The sequence below is a fragment of the Acipenser ruthenus genome, chromosome 3, assembly GCF_902713425.1.
Source record: "Acipenser ruthenus chromosome 3, fAciRut3.2 maternal haplotype, whole genome shotgun sequence".
Taxonomy (NCBI): domain Eukaryota; kingdom Metazoa; phylum Chordata; class Actinopteri; order Acipenseriformes; family Acipenseridae; genus Acipenser; species Acipenser ruthenus.
This window is the reverse complement of record NC_081191.1, coordinates 90163332-90184752: the sequence shown is the minus strand read 5'-3', so window position 1 is coordinate 90184752 and position 21421 is coordinate 90163332. Positions and strand designations below refer to the sequence as shown.

General features: G+C 38.2%; 1 protein-coding gene across 1 annotated transcript in view; it reads left to right on the top strand.

Moving 5' to 3' along the window:
* LOC117394296 (F-box/LRR-repeat protein 7-like) overlaps nt 1-20246 on the top strand; it is a 103446-nt gene extending 83200 nt beyond the window's left edge. Inside the window, exons 3-4 of the mRNA XM_033992423.3 lie at nt 11990-12601; nt 15370-20246. Of these exons, the coding sequence (XP_033848314.1) occupies nt 11990-12601; nt 15370-16106 (1349 nt within the window). The 3' untranslated portion in view covers nt 16107-20246. The remainder of the gene's footprint in view (nt 1-11989; nt 12602-15369) is intronic.
* The last annotated feature ends 1175 nt before the right edge of the window (nt 20247-21421 follow it).

Genomic DNA, 21421 nt, shown 5'->3' with positions numbered 1-21421 from the left:
GACAACAATCAGTCGTATACTGCACAAATCTGGCCTTTATGGAAGAGTGGCAAGAAGAAAGCCATTTCTTAAAGATACCCATAAAAAGTGTCGTTTACAGTTTGCCACAAGCCAACTGGGAGACACACCAAACATGTGGAAGAAGGTGCTCTGGTCAGATGAAACCAAAATCGAACTTTTTGGCAACAATGCAAAACGTTATGTTTGGCGTAAAAGCAACACAGCTCATCACCCTGAACACACCATCCCCACTGTCAAACATGGTGGTGGCAGCATCATGGTTTGGGCCTGCTTTTCTTCAGCAGGGACAGGGAAGATGGTTAAAATTGATGGGAAGATGGATGGAGCCAAATACAGGACCATTCTGGAAGAAAACCTGATGGAGTCTGCAAAAGACCTGAGACTGGGACGGAGATTTGTCTTCCAACAAGACAATGATCCAAAACATGAAGCAAAATCTACAATGGAATGGTTCACAAATAAACATATCCAGGTGTTAGAATGGCCAAGTCAGTCCAGACCTGAATCCAATCGAGAATCTGTGGAAAGAACTGAAAACTGCTGTTCACAAATGCTCTCCATCCAACCTCACTGAGCTCGAGCTGTTTTGCAAGGAGGAATGGGCAAAAATTTCAGTCTCTCGATGTGCAAAACTGATGGAGACATACCCCAAGCGACTTACAGCTGTAATCGCAGCAAAAGGTGGCGCTACAAAGTATTAACTTAAGGGGGCTGAATAATTTTGCACGCCCAATTTTTCAGTTTTTTATTTGTTAAAAAAGTTTGAAATATCCAATAAATTTCGTTCCACTTCATGATTGTGTCCCACTTGTTGTTGATTCTTCACAAAAAATTACAGTTTCATATCTTTATGTTTGAAGCCTGAAATGTGGCAAAAGGTCGCAAAGTTCAAGGGGGCCGAATACTTTAGCAAGGCACTGTATATATATATATATATATATATATATATATATATATATATATATATATATATATATATATGTCAGCGCAGTGATTTCTAACCTTGGAACCTTGCAGAAATACTTTTTATTGCTAATACTGCTAAAAATACAAACACAGTGTAATCAAGTTTATTTTATATTAAGATTCAACAAACCATACCAATCATTGTCAGTCTCGTAGACAGACACCACACACTAAAGTATTATTTAACCATTTTATTCCATTGGTACCAAACGCTATCTGCATGCTGCATTAAGCACTATTTGCCATCCATTTTGCATTATTTTGAGATATGTGCATGCGTCAGCAGTTCATTGCATTTTCTCTGTGTGATTACTTACGCTATTATTAGCGTAAGTGTGGAGTAGTGGTTAGGGCTCTGGACTCTTGACCAGAGTGTTGTGGGTTCAATCCCCAGTGGGGGACACTGCTGTTGTACCCTTGAGCAATGTACTTTACCTAGATTGCTCCAGTTAAAAACCCAACTGTATAAATGGGTAATTGTATGTAAAAATAATGTGATATCTGTATAATGTGAAATAATGTATAATGTGATATCTTGTAACAATTGTTAGTCGCCCTGGATAAGGGCGTCTGCTAAGAAATAAATAATAATAATAATAATATTATTAATGTATTTTTAAAATGTGAATTTTCGGTGTTATAAATGAGATGTATTTTTAAAACTTCAAAACACATCTCAAAATAATGCAAAATTCAACATGACACTGTACTTACTGCTTTAGAGGTGTCATGAGGGAGGCAGCATTTACATGCAGCAGCTGAAGATTCAATTAATTCCAGATTGGCTAGAAAGTCTGTGCGCAGTGAAGTATAGAAATATTTTGGTTTTTAGGTGGCTGATGATGGAATAGTAAAACAATATAACAAGACCTTGTTTTTCTCCATGGATATTGTGACACAAAGCACCACCAAGTTAAAGTAAGTTATTGCTTTTCCTATGTAAATATCTGTTAAGGTCTGTGTACAGTATGTAAATATGTTTCATGTTGCAATTGTGTTATCATATATTTCTGTGTTTTGGATATTATCGATATTGATATATAATTTTAATTTTCATATCGTTGCCCACCCCTAATATATATATATATACAGTACTGTGCAAAAGTTTTAGGCAGGTGTGAAAAAATGCTATAAAGTAAGAATGCTTTCAAAAATAGACATGTTAATAGTTTATATTTATCAATTAACAAAATGCAAAGTGAGTGAACAGAAGAAAAATCTACATCAAATCAATATTTGGTGTGACCACCCTTTGCCTTCAAAACAGCATCAATTCTTCTAGGTACACTTGCACACAGTTTTTGAAGGAACTCGGCCCAAACATCTTGGAGAACTAACCACAGTTCTTCTGTGGATTTAGGCAGCCTCAGTTGCTTCTCTCTCTTCATGTAATCCCAGACAGACTCGATGATGTTGAGATCAGGGCTCTGTGGGGGCCATACCATCACTTCCAGGACTCCTTGTTCTTCTTTACGCTGAAGATAGTTCTTAATGACTTTCGCTGAATGTTTGGGGTCGTTGTCATGCTGCAGAATAAATTTGGGGCCAATCAGATGCCTCCCTGATGGTATTGCATGATGGATAAGTATCTGCCTGTACTTCTCAGCATTGAAGAGACCATTAATTCTGACCAAATCCCCAACTCCATTTGCAGAAATGCAGCCCCAAACTTGCAAGGAACCTCCACCATGCTTCACTGTTGCCTGCAGACACTCATTCGTGTACCTCTTTCCAGCCCTTCGGCGAACAAACTGCGTTCTGCTACAGCCAAATATTTCAAATTTTGACTCATCAGTCCAGAGCACCTGCTGCCATTTTTCTGCACCCCAGTTCCTGTGTTTTCGTGCATAGTTGAGTCGCTTGGCCTTGTTTCCACGTCGGAGGTATGGCTTTTTGGTCGCAAGTCTTCCATGAAGGCCACTTCTGACCAGACTTCTCCTATATTATAATCTGTTTTGATTTTAAGGCTGAAAGATAAGACATTGTGTGTTATATGTATTATAGCGTTCCGGAGTAAACAAAAGGGAGGCAGATGACCGCAGCAAAATCTCCTTCAGGTTTTATTGAGAAGGACAGCACACCACAACACAGCCCACAGCAACGTGCAAGCTGCCCCTTTATACCCCAAAACCCCGCAAAAACATGTAACATTTAGACATAACATAACACTGGGACCACGACTCCATCACGCTCCTCCCACCCCACAGGCACTCAGAACATTGACAAAACACGGAACAGCGACACAAAACCATATAACACATAACAGAAATAGTCCAGATCGCTACAGTATTAATAGTTTTTGACAGGGTCCAAATTATGTTTAGTATTTCATTTTTACAGGGCTTTGTGGTTCATTTCATTATCGTCATACTGTACAATCAACAAAACAAGTTTGTCCTTACATCAAAATTGCAAACTAGCGGCAATATAAAATGATTTGCCGGCATACTTTTTGTGTTATTTCAGAGAATTAAATATCAGTGAATCTTGTTGTTTTAGAAACAACTGGCAAACTAGTCTCTCCACTTATTCTCACATTGCCCACATCAGAGTCCATTAATTGTAAAGCTTGTTATGTTATATTGACGACAGACAGTAAATAAACCAACAGTACTTCTACTTCTACTCAAGGCGTCACTGCTGACAGATCTGTTTTCACTTGTTACAGTATACTGTAATATTCCAGCAAATCTCTGCCCCAAGCTCAGAGCGGTGAAGAGAAACAGTCTAAGCCGCATCCTACCTCCCCAACCCCCGGGACCGCCGAAGCCAATGCAGCGCCTCCACGGGATCCCCAGCAAAGACCAGCTGCATCGCACAACCAGGATTCTCTGGTTGTATGGCTCACCCTCGGGGACCTTTTGGGGTTTTTTTAAGTTTTACTTTTCTGGAAAATAATATACTCAGAGTCATTATCATAATTCCTAAGATGAACTTGATTTTGAGGGGTGATCATGGCAGTCAACTGACATAAGAGGTGTAGCAGCATCTCTCAATAGATATTTTGGCCTGTGTTTTGAGTTCAGTTTTAAGTAACTGGGACAATAAGTCACACTTTTGTGTTTCTGTATTTGAGAACAGATAACACTGAACACTTGCTCAATTGTATGTGTTAGTAACTGTACAGTACTTTCCCCCCTTTTTTACGGAAAGCTTGTTTCCTTGTCTCTAAGAAGCAGACCCGATTCTGACTGTGCGGAGCAAGTGTCCCTGAGTCTGCAGGACTGTTGATTGCTTGAGTCTGCGTGTTTTAGATGTGTGGGCTAAGTTTACATTCTGCCCCATTGTTTCACCCCTCATGTTTATAACAGCTGTGAACATTTCTGTGGAGGAAGCCAAAGCACCAGTCATTGTTACAGAGAACATCATTGGGTAAACAGTCCTAATGTGTATTGAGATAAATGGGGTGTTTTGTTTATACCAAGAACATCTGATCTTTGGAAGCGTCAGAAAACCACTTACCAGATGCAGTGTTCCCTTGGAGAAATGTACTGTATCACAACGGCATTAGTATTAGCAAAAACATCCGGATTGTACACTGTATATTGCTCACCATTGAAGATATTGAGAGATTTCTACTCAAAATGTTTGTCATTGAAGGTGTTACGTTTATTTTAGTATTTCTGGATTCAACAGTGTTTAGTGTGTTATGGATGACAGATTGCTTGCGACCTGTCTTGGTACAGATTGGAGGCTTTTCCTCTCAGGCTGCTTACATCCAATTCAAAGATGTGCTAAGTAGAAATAAAACCAGTACAATTAAAACTAATTCGGAGAACCCTAACCAGACAGATTTATTTTCACAATTACTGTGGATGAGGCAGACCCAAGTGTCTCCTGGTTTTCTGAGCTCTTTTCTCTGAACTGGACAGTTTTCTATGCTAGGTAGTTTTCATGAGGCTTTGGTTGCCAACCTGAGGCATATGGCATTACATTGCTGGGACAGGGGGATCACTGTCTGTTGAGTCAGGGAGTCTTCTGCCAGTTTGGTGCATGGGATGTGTACATTGCATGTGTTTGAGGTCCTGGCTTTAACTCATATTGTTGCAAACGGTATATTACAAGACCCCCCCCAGCAATTGTGTAGTATGCACAGGTTCCATTAGCCTAGCTGTTGTTGGTTCCATCCCTGTCTGGTTGTAACACATGCATTTCTGGACTGGGTAGTCAGAGATTTATGCTTTTCTGTGGGCTCAGTTTAGATTTAATTAGTTAAAATGGGGTAAAATCATACCATACATGGATATAAATCCACAGAGATCCAGATAAATAAAGAAGGAATGAGGACAGCCTCCTACCTGCACATCATTTCCAAGTTAATTTGCATCAGACATATCAGGTAAGCAAAGCTGTCATGATTTGGAAGTTGTTTGCTTGTTTTTTTTTCATTTAAGAACATAAGAAAGGAGGCCATTCGGCCCATCTTGTTTGTTTGGTTGTTAGTAGCTTATTGATCCCAGAATTTCATCAAGCAGCTTCTTAAAGGATCCCAGGGTGTCAGCTTCAACAACATTACTGGGGAGTTGGTTCCAGAATCCCATGATTCTCTGTGTAAAAAACTGCCCCCTATTTTCTGTTCTGAATGCACCTTTATCTAATCTCCACTTGTGACCCCTGGTCCTTGTTTCTTTTTCAGGTCGAAAAAGTCCCTTGGGTCGAATTTAGAATGCTTGAATCAGATTGTCTTCTTTGTTCAAGACTGAATAGGTTCAATTCTTTTAGCCTGTCTGCATATGACATACAGACGTGCTCAAATTTGTTGGTACCCTTACAGCTCACTGAAATAATGCTTCATTCCTCCTGAAAAGTGATGAAATTAAAAGCTATTTTATCATGTATACTTGCATGCCTTTGGTATGTCATAGAATAAAGCAAAGAAGCTGTGAAAAGAGATGAATTATTGCTTATTCTACAAAGATATTCTAAAATGGTCTGGACACATTTGTTGGTACCCCTTAGAAAAGATAATAAATAATTGGATTATAGTGATATTTCAAACTAATTAGTTTCTTTAATTAGTATCACACATGTCTCCAATCTTGTAATCAGTCATTCAGCTTATTTAAATGGAGAAAAGTAATCACTGTGCTGTTTGGTATCATTGTGTGCACCACACTGAACATGGACCAGAGAAAACAAAGGAGATAGTTGTCTGAGGAGATCAGAAAGAAAATAATAGACAAGCATGGTAAAGGTAAAGGCTACAAGACCATCTCCAAGCAGCTTGATGTTCCTGTGACAACAGTTGCAAATATTATAAAGAAGTTTAAGGTCCATGGAACTGTAGCCAACCTCCCTGGGCGCAGCCGCAAGAGGAAAATCGACCCCAGATTGAACAGAAGGATAGTGCAAATGGTAGAAAAAGAACCAAGGATAACTGCCAAAGAGGTACAAGCTGAACTCCAAGGTGAAGGTACGTCAGTTTCTGATCGCACCATCCGTCGCTTTTTGAGCGAAAGTGGGCTCCATGGAAGAAGACCCAGGAGGACTCTACTTTTGAAAGAAAAACATAAAAAAGCCAGACTGGAATTTGCTAAAATGCATATTGACAAGCCACAATCCTTCTGGGAGAATGTCCTTTGGACAGATGAGTCAAAACTGGAGCTTTTTGGCAAGTCACATCAGCTCTATGTTCACAGACGAAAAAATGAAGCTTTCAAAGAAAAGAACACCATACCTACAGTGAAACATGGAGGAGGCTCGGTTATGTTTTGGGGCTGCTTTGCTGCGCCTGGCACAGGGTGCCTTGAATCTGTGCAGGGCACAATGAAATCTCAAGACTATCAAGGCATTCTGGAGAGAAACGTACTGCCCAGTGTCAGTCTCAGTCGCAGGTCATGGGTCCTCCAACAGGATAATGACCCAAAACACACAGCTAAAAGCACCCAAGAATGGATAAGAACAAAACATTGGACTATTCTGAAGTGGCCTTCTATGAGTCCTGATCTGAATCCTATCGAACATCTATGGAAAGAGCTGAAACTTGCAGTCTGGAGAAGGCACCCATCAAACCTGAGATAAGGTCTTACTAATACATTGTAAAGTTTTAACATTACTTCCCTTGATTTAAATTCAACACTTTTCACTATATATCTGAGCATCTTGTTGGCCTTTTTTATAGCTTCCCCACATTTGTCTAGATGAAGACATTTCTGACATTTCATAGATTCCTTCTTCAATTTCAGTATCTCCCATATGGTATTTATAATGCACATTTGTATTGCCTGTGTGCAGTACCTTACACTTTTCTCTATTAAATGTAATTGGCCATGTGTCTGCCCAGATCTGAATGCTGTCTAGATCATTTTGGATGACCTTTGCTGCTGCATCAGTGTTAACAAGTTAGCTTACTATACCAGAATCTAAGTCATTAATGTAGATTATGAATAGCAGAGGACCTAATACTGATTTACATGTATATCTACAAATATTTTGTGCCAGTCCCGTTTATGCTTTTGGAGATGTGATTGGTGCCACCAATGACAGACATGTGATACTATCTTTTCGCATGCACAGTGCAGAGGGCTAAAACACTGGGAGTGGGCATTGCTCTACAAAAGAAATAGATATTAAAATAGTCACCATCCAAAGTATTTGTCTCTTTGGGACAGCTTCTCTACCAAGGGGAGATGAAAAAGTTAAAACGCTGCTTGTGGTTTCAAATTAATTAGGCATAACAGCCACAATGTCCTGAATTAAATGGGAGAGTTATAATAAAAGTAATAAAGTACCTTTGGCACAGTGAGTTGGAATAGAGCCTAAGGAATATGAGAAATAAACAGGATTATCTTTGTATGGTTATTTAAATTGTTCTTTTTGTAAAGCTTCTTAAAACTGTATTTGTTATACCACACTGATCAACAGTGCTAACATTTTTTAATTAATATGTTTTGTAAATTGCTGAGGCAAAGAATGCATAAAACAGCTTTATACACAGCAGGGCACTAGTGTGTTGTTCACACAGAAAACAGTTCATTTTATTTTATTTTAAATGCATGCCAGCGGATAAAGTGAATGCAAAAAAGCAGTATGTTATTATTTTTTCCATCTAATACTTACCCTTATGGTGACCTTTTATACACTATCTTAGTGTAAAAAAAATATTTAACAAGACTAACACTTGACAATATATGTATTTTTATGTTTTTTTTTTTTTTATCTTTTATGAATTGCTGGCATACAACTGTAATTAGAGACTAATAATACAATACTGAGGTTAGGACATTTTTTTATCTGTGTTGATGTAGACTAGTTACACCCCTGGAGATGCTGTAAAATTCACTATTATAAACACTTCTATATGTACCTTTGATTGTTTTTAGAATTGGGCAAGGATGACTCAAGCTTTAAGTGTAATGATGTGTGACAGGGCTGTTTTATTTGCTGTCATGGTAATAGTAGGAGATAAAAGTTTTTTTTAAGCTTCTGACAGTTGGAACGGATGCTGGTTGATGATGTGATGGCCCTGTGAAAGAGGTAACAAGTTACGATGTGAGCCATTTCTATCTCCTCAGCTGTCTGAAGCATAGTTTTGAAATAAAGTTTGCACGAGCAGCATCTTATATCAAGAAGGTCAAGACAAGCCTCCTGTTCTGGCAGACATGCACTGAACAGCTAAATCCATTTACCAGACTGTAACATGCAGTATGCAGATAACCTGACAACAGCATCACTGTCAAGGAATTCAAGTCATAAAGAGGCACAGAAAAAGATTGATTGACGTATCATTTTCTTTTTAACCCTGGAAACAGGAAATGGATTTGGTCTGGCTGTAGATTCTTGTGTGTGTGATTTTACTGGAAGAACATGTGCTCATGCTGAAAATGGGAGAGTTCCTTTCCTGTGGACTTTGTATCCAAGGATAATGATTCCACTCGACCAGCACACAAGTAAAGGCTACCTGGAGGCCAGTAGGAGTTGAGGATCAAAGTGTCAGAGTCGTTTCCAGTAGGTCCTGCCAAATATCATAAACAAGTAGACCAGCCAAAATCACATCAGTAGTAAATGGCTGAATTAATTATAGGAAGTTAGAGCTTTCAGAAGGTGCCATCAAAAAACACTTAGCAAGGATATTTGTGCTACTTAGACAGATCATTGATATGGGATCACAATGCCCCATAAAAACTAATGTCAACATGGCAACAGCATATTAACTACTGTAAAGTGTTTGAAGACATATTATACTGTAGGTCGGAGTGAAGCAACATTAAAGAAGGAACAAGATCCAACACAGGAGAGCTCAAAAAACACTGCTACTCAGTTTATTTAGTATTTTTGTTTTAAGAAATGATGTAATTAGATTTGGAATTTTAATTCTGAATAGGTTTGTATTACTCTGTTAGCTGTTATCATAAATCTGAGTCGGTGGCAACAATGGCATGATAATTGATTAAATACAATATGGAATATTTTAAACCTTATGCCAATAAAAAAGACAAACCACTAGTTATGTGCAAACCCCCCCCGAGCAAAAAACAACAAAAACTCCTGACTCATATACTAGCCTATTTTGGTAAACACATAATCCCAACTAACCAAACTTTAAAGCAGGCCATGTCATTTTCCAGACGTTTCTATGTTAGTAAATAAAATTATTAAATACATGACTACTGTGGTCAGTATTTTGGTTTTCCAAAACAAAGCAATCCTAAAATCTGATTAAACGTCTCACTCACTTTAGACAATCTGGCAGTTAGCCTTTTGTTCCAGCATTTAATCAAACCCATGCCAAAAAGAGCTCCCCATTCTGTAAATGCAATAACATGCAGTTATCTTAACATTAACACAGTGCTGGCAAAGTCATCTATTCTGTGTTTCGAATTAAGCTGCATAGACGCTGGAGATTGTGGTTTAGGTGGCCAATCTGAATTCTTAAAACTAAAGCTCTACCTTCTCAGCACACATCACAAAACTATCCCCATATGCCACACTGGGGAGAGGTTCACGCACCATTGGGGTTATACAGACATCTGGCACACAGAAAGTGGAGGGGATAAAAACATCCTACCAGTACAGCAGACGGTTAGGATGATACTGCTGAAGCCTGCCATCCCATTCAGTCTGTTTCAAGGTCTAGAGGTTACTTTGTTTTCAGGGCTCAGGTAAAGCATATAAATATTTGGCAGATGTCTAGTTTATAGACCCAAGAGTATGCTGAATGTCAGGCCTGAGGAGCAGGTATCGTATATGGAGAGATAAAGTAATTGATGGTAAATTCAACGTCATACATTGAGCAATTAGAATTAAATAAGGCCTGTTTGTGAATCATTTTTCCTTACGTGCTGTATTTTGATAATTAAATGTTGTATTCTCCCAATATATTTGTATCCTGAGCTGGGAAAATGTTTGTAGGCCATGTATGATGTATGTCATATCAATTACCTTTTTATGAAAGACATTGCCCAAGTCTTGGGCTGCAAAGGTGGGAGATGTATTTTTGAACGTACTTGATCTGCCTATGAAGATTTGTATTAATCATTAATTAAATATGTGTATTTTAATACCGGTGTTACAATAACACAATACAATACCAAACATCTTTAAATTATAACAACACAGAATGTATATGGCGTTTATATTTCTGCGATATAAAAAGGAATCTTGAATGAAATAAAAAATATCATATGATTTATATATGTCTCCGTGCTATAATAAAAGCAACCACAAGAAGAAAGATGGCTCAGTAACACAGTAAAATGTTTATGTGTCTCAAAATTATAGTTACATTTCTATTCTGCTTTCTATTTTATAAGCAGCCGTGAAAATGAACCAACTCCTCAAATGATCTGATATTTCAGTTACATCACAGCTACAGCATCTTTTAACATTTACATTATCAGTAACTGTCACCACAGGATACAGTGGCACCTTGTTTTAGATACACAACCAATCATTTAGAGGTCAGAATGTACTGCTACTTAATTAACTTCTAATGGCTATACATAGTTACTATTAAAACAAAATGGTCTGGCAATGTATTTGTTTATCAAATTGTTTATTCTATATTGCACAGAGGTGAGAGTGGAACTAGGCAACTGTTAAATAGAAAATCAGATGGTAGACTAAATTAAAACAGCAGTGTTTTATAAAACAAACACAAAAAAAAATACTGGATTATTGTTTGAATAGAGAAGGCCCAAATAAGGCATCTAAAAAGGCAGCCAGCTTTCAGAGGCGTAACCAACAACAGTTGCCTATTTCCTCAAGGGAGGACTTTCACTGTGCAGACTAATTCCAGATAGAATTACAAATAACTCTTTTTTTAAGTAGGTACTTCTTCAAATTGTTTTTTTTTTTTTTTCATACCGCTGTTCTTTATGTTTCTTACCATATGTGGGGATATTTAAAAGCCTAGTTCTTGGCGGTAACATTCCCATTCAGAATATAAATGATACACTGCAGACAGAACTACATCCTTCATGTTACTCAGATATGACAGATCTTCATCCAGTTGAGGCCTCAAGATAAAAAGACCAAAGCCTCTAGGCAAGACAAAATCAAACCACGGCGCTGTACAATCTGTGTGACTGTGTGAGTTTGAAAGATGAATGGTACAATATATGTCAGAACGTTTTCCAAGGTCTTAGAGGCTCCTTTGCCCAGTTTGTTAACTCAGAAGGTCACCCATCTTGCTACCTGCTATGTGTTCCAATAAAAAAAAAAAAAAACGTTATCACTCAGATTTTCCATCAAGGAAAAAAACTTTTTTTTTTTAAATGTTGTGATTAACAAGGTGATATTTCCTGACATTTTCCAGCAATCATTCCTCAGGATACTTTTGGAGGGATCATCCTTTTGGGAGCAAGGAATAGTTCAGTCTTCAGACAATCCAACCTTAGACCTTCTTGAACCCAGGCCTATTCTGAGAGCCTTTACAAAACAATGCCTTTTACACAGACAGCACCCAAAATGGGGAAGAGCTGCTCAAGTGAAAAATGCTCGTGAAACTTTTGTTTTTACTGAATTATTTAATTAGCTGTTTGCCCTGATTTGTGTTTTGTAGACTCCGACTTGAGCATGCGGACCCTGAGCACGCCCAGCCCTGCACTGATATGTCTGCCAAGCTCACAGGCCTTCATAAATGGGAAAGCCTCCTCTACTTCCTCATCCTCCGTCACAGGGGAGACGGTCGCCATGGTCCACGCTCCGCCCATCACATGCCTGCCCCGCCCCCATGTCAGGCCAGCCGCTAGGATGCAGAAGGAACAGGCCCCAATTGATATTCTTCCAGATCAAGCTTTCCTCCAGATCTTCTCCCATCTGCCCACCAATCAGCTCTGCCGTTGCGCTCGGGTGTGTTGCCGCTGGTACAACCTGACATGGGACCCCAGGCTGTGGAGGACTATTCGCTTGACAGGGGACATGATCCATGTGGACCGGGCCCTGAGGGTGCTAACTCGAAGACTGTGCCAAGACACACCAAACGTGTGCCTTATGTTGGAGACTGTTATTGTTAGTGGCTGCCGGCGGCTCACTGACAGGGGACTCCACACCATTGCACAGTGCTGTCCTGAACTGAGGAGGCTGGAGGTGTCGGGATGTCATAACATATCCAATGAGGCAGTCTTTAATATTGTTTCGCGATGCCCTAACTTGGAGTATCTGGATGTTTCAGGTATTTATTTTTTGTGTTAAAATGTTTCAATGTTTTTTTTAGTGTGGATAACTAAAGTCTGTGGTAGGATTTAACACAGGAAGGGTTCAGGGCTTGTGAATTCCACCTCAATGGCAGTTAACAAAAGAATGTTATGAGTCTTACCTGTTGAGAACTTCCTTTTGTTATGTATAAGGCCCTGTGAAAATCGCAGAAAGTTTCTTTAAAATTCACGGCAGTGTCACAGGTAAAGTGTCGTATTTCGCGGAATGTGCACGGAACTATTTTATAAATTATGTGTAGGTTTTTTATTTTTTATTTATTTATTTATTTTTAACATCAAATAGAGAGAGAAATGCACTGACATCATCAACATCAATGTTAAAGTTATTCAAGCACAATAGCTTCTCAGTAGTGATCTACAGTAACGATGCAGGACGTACAGAAGAGCTTACCTCCATCGTTGTGTAAAACACCTGCTGGATACTGCTTTATGTAATCTGCTGCAGACACATGTTTAGCCTTTTTAGAGACATCCATTTTCTTGTTTACAGTGTGTAGTATTTTAATTTCCTGCCTAGATTGCATATAGTGACATGACATAATCACTCCACAGCATGGTGAATAGTACACACAGTAGCTGTACAGTTTTATTAATGTGATTTTTTTTGTATGAAATACATATAATTATGACATTTATTTTTATTTAAGAATATTGTAAAGATCGCAGTATTGGGCTAATTTCACGATTTCTGCGCAGCCCGTGAATTCGCGATTTACACAGGGCCCTACTTATGTCTCAAATGTTCAGTTTTGAAAGAAACACATGTTATAGTAAACATGTATTGTACTTATATTCATTTTTAAAACATGATACCTGGTACTACACTACAGTATGCTAAAGAAATGTCTGTTTCCATGCCATTCTTTAAGAAAGTGTTGTACTGTTCATTCTTTTTTTAATTTATACAGTAGAAGCATTTTGTTAGCTACAGCCACTTTAGTTTATAGATACAGTACATTTGTTTCACATTTTAAGCCAAGTCATGCTAGATACGTACATTCATAGACAATAAACCAGAGTTTTAAATACTGATCAGATGATGCGGTTTCAATTCAGTATGTAAAGTCTGCTTGGAGGACCATGGCTTTGTGAGTAGTAAAATGTCAGCAGAATTGAGAAGAAACTTATACAAGGTGCTGTATGACACAAGTCCACTGAGATAAAGAGACAAATGACTTTTTTTTTTTTTAAACTCCAAACACCAAAACAATCACGCTTTTAACCACAACAGCGTTGTCTCTCCTGTTCATCAGATTAGTCAACTCGTCACTGATATTGTTCAAAACTGAAGATTATGTTAAGACATGGCTAGGAAAAGGTGGGCATGCAGCTACCGATACCAACAATAAGGTACGAACGAAACCCCAATCCAAAAGCAAGCGAGAACTTGTAAATCAGAACATTAGGTCAATAAACACAAAACTGCTCTCCTAAATGATAAGGGCCGGTACTTGTTTGTTTACAAATAGCAACAAAAATGTAATAAAAACACAGTGTAGAGTATAGACAGTGTTTATTCCTAAATATGCACAAACAGCTTTTTAAATTTGAGATCCTATACAAAGTATTGTTTTGTGACCCTTTTCACAAAACTTTAATTTATTATATATCACAAAAAAATATGGTTTAATAACTGTTCTAGACTGTATTGCCCATTTGGCAATAAGAGTTTAATAAATTGCCAGTTTTTTATACATTCAAACAGTCAAACAATTAGATAACATGTGAGTGGATTAAAGCTGGTCTTATTCTGTGAAGTTTATTGGAGATAGCTACTTGTTTACACCCATGCCAACCAGCAGAAAATCCACACAACTACTGTTGGTCCGACTTTCTTCAGAACCAGTCCTGGCCATTTCTGGAATTTGTAACAACTCACAGTCAATGTTTATTTAAAAATAAATCACTGAAAAGACTGGCTTCAGCACCGGGCCCCTTAGCTCCTGCTCGAAAGAAGACATAACATATAAACTCAGTATAATTAATCTTGGCAATGCCCTAGGATGATGGACTTGGCTCATTTCCTGAAGGGGTGCCTAGTGGACCAATTTAATTGAACAATTTCTACAGGCTATGAAACATTCACATTGAAACCAGTATATAAACAACAGTGACTAAATAATATACCAGAGCAGACTGAATCCTTAGATCTGGAGCATGAAGAATTTTACAGCGCTGGGGTTAAACACAGTAACGTTTTTGTTTTTTAAATGATTACTACAGTCACAGACCTCTTTTTTATTTCTGTACTTTTTTCAGTTTTCATCACCAGCATATGTTGGTCATCGCAAAGGAAATCTTTGGGCTTTTGAAAAGAAACTGGTAGACTCTTCTTTTTGTGCCCCATAGTCTACAGTGATAAAATAATTTGGCATAATATAAGACCATTCAAAAGAAGAACAGTTTTTTAGTAGGAATCCGACAGAGCAGATTTGAAAACATTGCTAGTGGGATTTGATTGATTTGTTCGGTACAACATCACCACCCACAGTCGCACTATTGTAACTACAGTAAATATAAACACTGATTAACTCAGTGTACCAAATTCTCCATACTAGTTTACCATTATGTTATTCAGCTGGCATTAACAGTAAAGCACAACATATGTTATTCAAAAAATATATTAAACACAAATGAAACACTAGTAGATTTGTTGCTGGACAGTTTTGAGATGTCAAATTCATTATTCTCTCTCTTTCTCTCTCTCTATACATATATCTGTCAGGCTGCTACAATGTGACCTGCATTAGCCTGACACGGGAAGCCTCAGTCAAGCTGTCCACGCTGTACGGCAAGCAGATTTCAATCCGCTACCTGGACATGACAGACTGCTTTGCTCTGGAGGACGAGGGGCTGCACACCATCGCGGCACACTGCACTCAACTCACCCACCTCTACCTGCGTCGCTGTGTGCGCATCACTGACGAGGGGCTGCGCTACTTGGTCATCTATTGCACCTCTGTGAAGGAACTGAGTGTCAGCGACTGCCGCTTCGTCAGTGACTTCGGCTTGCGAGAAATTGCCAAGCTGGAGTCACGCCTGAGATACCTCAGCATTGCCCACTGTGGACGTATAACCGACGTGGGCATCCGCTACGTTGCCAAGTATTGCAGCAAGCTGCGTTACCTCAATGCCCGGGGCTGTGAGGGCATCACGGACCACGGCCTGGAGTATCTCGCCAAAAACTGTGCCAAGCTAAAGTCCTTGGACATTGGCAAGTGCCCTCTGGTATCTGACGCCGGCCTGGAGTTCCTGGCTTTGAATTGCTTCAACCTCAAACGGCTGAGCCTCAAGTCATGCGAGAGCATCACAGGCCAGGGCCTGCAGATTGTGGCGGCCAACTGTTTTGACCTGCAGATGATGAACGTGCAGGATTGTGACATCTCGGTGGAGGCTCTTCGGTTTGTCAAGCGCCATTGTAAACGGTGTGTAATAGAGCACACCAACCCGGCCTTCTTCTAAAAATAGGTGTAACCCTTTCATCCTTAGAGAGGCTCCTCCATAGAAATGACAGCTGTCTGTGGCAATGAGTCGCCAGGGTCCACCTATTTGGATTTGTAACTAAAGGTTTGGGTTCAAAAGCTGGGGACTATTGTTCATCAAGAAGGAGAATCTTTTTATATAGCATTTTCATTAGGCCTGGTATTTTTTTTTTTTTTTTTTTTTAATATTTCCAACATGAAGGGTTGCACTTTGTAATACAAAAAAAAGGTAAACATAGTTTCAGAATTATTCACAATGAGGTTTACATGAAGGCATTGCCATTAATAGAACTATGTGGCCCTGCAAGGAGTACTTAATTAAGTTAAGGCCTTTTGGTATGAATTCCATATTACGATGAGGAAAACATAAGAGACCTGAAATGATTTATTAGAGTACAATAATTCTAAAAACAAGCCTCTAATGCATGAGTTGTCATTAATGCTTTAAAAATATATATTCCCAAGGGTGGTCACTGAAACCGCTCAGGTTAAAGAGTATCAAATTGTATAAGGTGGTCCTATAGCATTTGTGCAATAATGACTTTCTAGTTTAGACTTAAAACCTGTTTTTTATAAAAAAAAAATTTAAAAAAACTTCAGAAAACTGCTAGGCCTAGACTTATTGAGAGGCTCCTCTCTTCTCAGCAGGGTCTATTTCAATTAGATAAACAGCAGCTAATCTTAACACTGCCTCTAATGGGGACATTGTTTCAGTATAATTAAATATTTTCTGCGATGTTAATAAAGGGGGTGTATAGATAAAATACTATCGTGTAAAAACAGTTTGCTGTTGTGGTACACCTGGCTGTAAACCAACCAGAAGTGTGCACTGGGTCTGCAGCACATGTCACATAGTGTGAAAACTTCAGCACTGAGAAACAAGGTGGATTAACAGTTTATACTTGCAGAGGCGATATTTAGGTATGCTGTCCGTGTGTGTCTATCAGTGGAGCAGTCCATCACAGTGCCGCAGGAGCCCCCCCGCTACCCCTCCGTTCATGTGTGTCCAGGCCTTTAAAGTGCTGTGATATTTAGATCTGATGCTGTGTAGATCAGTAAAATAGACGCCTTTGTCTTTACCAGGTAGATTAACCACAGGGGACACTGGAATGTGCCTGAAGTTTGCTTCTTTTCCTAATTCATTTACCAAAATAACTCCCCCTGAGCCTGTGGTATTCCCAGAAGGATCCCAAGGGAAAAGGCAATAGTTGTTTACATTAAAGAGTAAGTAGTGGAGTTCTGAGAAATATAGCGTTACACATCCCACAGGTTGCTACAACTGTTTAACTAACTTACCTGTCATTATTCTTTTCATTGTTAACATCCTGACAACTTTTTTTTTTCTTTATCGCTCTTCATGGAGTGATTTAGAGGACAGAGCTCAAACACCAGTGCACTAGAGCGGGCATTTTGAAAAGAGCTTTGAAACAGACTTTAAAGTTATAAAACAGGTATTTAAACAGTTGTAGCAACACGTGGGTGTGTATTACGTTTTATTTTTTTGGAACCCTGCTACTTACTCTTTAACAGTTTCTACTCAGACCACTGGCTAGAAAGAAAAGCAGCCCATTAGTAGGGGGTACTTGCTGAATTTAGGTGCTTACTCTGCTCATGGCATTCCTTCAGCTCTTGGATTGAAATCCATTGGGCATCAATGATAACCCAGAGGGCATTTGTTTTATGTAAAATGCATGTGCTAGTATCTGTGTGCTTCCTCATTGTGAATTAAGCCTGATTACAGTACTTATACCGGTTGATCCCAATGTAACATGGTATAGGGTTCAATTCACAAAGCTTTATCTCAGTTTGGTATTCATGAAACTGTTCTACAATGTTGTTAAATAAGGCAGCAACAGTCTAGAACAGTTTTGTGAATAATAAACCTTACTTTGTTAATAGAAACACATTATATAGTATATTGTACCTTGTTTCATAAGCATATTTAATACTGAGCCATTTTAAAATGGTCACCCAACCCTTACTGAGATTTGGGGGGACTCAAACCACAGTGATTCTCATGTAAAGAGGTAGACATTATATAAGTCTAAGTAATCATATTCCCGTCAATAGGTGGCTCACTAAATTAATCAAGACATTGCCTTACTAAAGGATTAGGCACTATGGTAACACAACAGTTTGCATGAGGTCTCTGTCCAAAGGCAGATGTATATAAAACAAACAAAAAAACGTGTTCAGTAGATTTGTTGATTTGTCTGCTTTATTTAATCATATATCCATATAGCATAACCAAGGACAGTATTGGAATCTGGGAAACTTAACTATTGGATATTATATATCCTTGAAAGGCTGATTACCCTAAATTAACTAAAGTACCTTAAATTAACTAAAGTATCCTACGCCATCTCCACCATATACCATGATTATCACTAGATTTCACCCAGAGGATCACTGTAAAGTGATCAAATGTTGGCAACAAAAGTATTAATATTCTGCTTTTTCTTTTTATATACCGGTATATATAGTTTATGGAGGCCTAAAAAAAAACTTTTGACAATCATGTTTATTTAAACAAGCTGTATATTTTGTTTTCTCTATTGAAGAAACCACTATTCAGTATTATTGTACCAGTATTAGTAAATCGGGGAATACAGTTCCATGAATTTCAATTCAAACTAGTTTAATTTGTTATTTCTCCAAATAATGACAATATCTTTGATATCCACAATACATATCTTGGTTGTTGTTCACTGATTCCCTCTAGGGGAGATAAACCGGGACTGCATTAATCTTCATGTTCTTAAAATAGATAACCCAAAAACTAGTTTAGTACCACTCTCCAGCAAATATTGCTACTGATGTGATACCTAAAGAATCATAATGTATGAAAGGGGACAAAATGTGGAACTGGTGATATGTGGAGCTGTGCAAAGCATTCCCTAAAAAATCGCTAACAGCACTGCACATGTTTAGTGAATTTAACCCTAGACTTCCGTCTCGTTTACGACACACGCAACACTTTAGTATATCTACCCCAAAGAGTCTTGCTGGTCTCAGATTATCCCCTTACCCACAAACCACCACATTAAATGTATACTCTTAGAATTCAGTTTAATTGTAAATGCCACCCGAGTAGGCCTGAGGCACATTTTTTCCTTTCGTCCTGTGAGTCAGCCCTGCTGCTGCCTGTATTCTCTATCTGCTGTGTGGAACAACAGAAGCCTTCAGTCTCCAGTGCTGGCAACCCTGCACTTTTCACAATCACTTAATATATCAGCGTTTTAAATTAAAAAAATAAATAAATAAATTGGCTTTTCAGATCATTAGGAATCGGTCCACATGCACCATTTGAAGCAACTGGAATTTCTTCCAAGAGCATTACGATTTAGAAGTCTAAAGTAACCACACATTCCCTTTTCTTAATAATCTCTTTCCTCCCACATTTTGTGAAATGACAGCTGCCACGTATAAGTAGAAGGGTGGCTTTGTATCACGATTTGGCTGGCAGACATGCACACTTTTTCCCTGAAACCCTACTTCACCCTGTTGTACTGTACTGCTAACTGAGATATTTGTATTAATTCTGTCATGGGTTCAGTTCATCATTTCAATTGTGCTTTCTGTTTTTTCTTCTCATTTTCTATTTTAAAAAACACATTAAATGAAGGGGGAAAAAAGTTATTAGCGTCATATTATTATCAATTATATAAACCGTGTCCAAAATAAATGATGGGTCTACATGTGAAACTTGGTATTGTTGTGAAATATTGTCTTAACTAATGTATTATTTTTGTTGTTTTAATTCATTTCTGTTTCATTCATCACATCCTGATGAATTTTTAAAACTAATACATTTAAAGAATCCTGTCTACATCTGCTACATTAGTTCATTATTTTTTTTTATTGTAACCAATTAGCCTGTTCCCCCAGCAACACTCTGCCTCCAGTAGGTGTAATAAAATCATTCTGGAAAAAAAAAATAAAAAAATTGAACACAGAGATTACAATCCTTAACCTTACCGATGTCTTGTGTCAGACCACAGGATAAGTGTACTTGTAACTGTCATTTCACTGCCTTGCCATGTCTGTTGTATGGGTTTTAAAAAATATGAAGCATAAATAATAAAATACTCCAAATATATTTACCAGACACAAAAATCTAATCGGAAATAAATAAAACCTTTTTTTTTTTTTTTACATTGTATTATGTTACATCAGTTTTGATAACGATTTAATGAATGTAAAATGTAAACATTTTCGCGCTAGCATTTTACTAAATATGAACACAAGAAGATAGTTACAGTAAACAGATAATGCTAGTCTGCTGTTTAAGATACAGTACATGCAAAACCATGTTAAACATGTGGCAGTTAATGTTAACTGCATATTCATTATAGAGATTTTAATGCAATTTTAAAGCTGGAGAAACTCTTTTTGTGAAGTGGAACATTGCAAAATTGCATTGTGTTAATAAGGTATGGGTGAACAGAAGAGAAATATTAACCCAACTCTGAGAATCTGGTGCTGTACACATCAGACATTGGAACATGATGACAGAGTTCTTCAAAGGTAGTTTTTAGAGACACAAGACTCCATCCCTTGAAATTAGCTATGAAGCTGAACAATTTAGTGAACGATTACTAAATATGGAAGGGAAATCCATTAGTGCTGTGGACAATGTTCACATAGCCAGAAACCCAAGGCTGAACAGAGTAAATGGACAACCATTTTGTACGAAGACAACCAAATGAATGCACTTCAACGCTTTTGTGAAAATCTGTGATTATTATAAAAGGACCAAGAACCAGAACAAGATTGTTCCCATATTTCCACTGCCTATTTCCTATCACAGACATTAAAATGCAGTTTTGTAGAAATCTATTTAGAAACGGATGGAATTCGACTAACTGGACTAGCCGAGGCAATACACTTGATTTGCCCGGAAGTTCTGTCCAGTATACTGTACAGTCAAAACATATCTAACTGGGCTGGAGTCACTGCAGTCTGTGACTCTAGATTGAGCTTGGGAGATAAGCAGCACCACTATGTCATGTGTACTGCCTGAGGAAACACCAAGAATAATTAATTCATTTGAACCATGCAGTTTTGACACACAGGCTCTTTTGCCACATTTAATGCAGTAAAGATATTTTTTTTCCTAGTTGCTTTCTATAATTTGATACCGCAAACTGCATTGTATACAACCAAATAACACTAGCTTAGCACTTATTTCTCTTTGGGCACAGATCACTTAATCATTGTTAAAAAGTGTAGAACTACAATGGCACCAGAAAGCAACTCAACTTTTCTTCAGAGTGGTTAGAGCGTCCCCTAGTG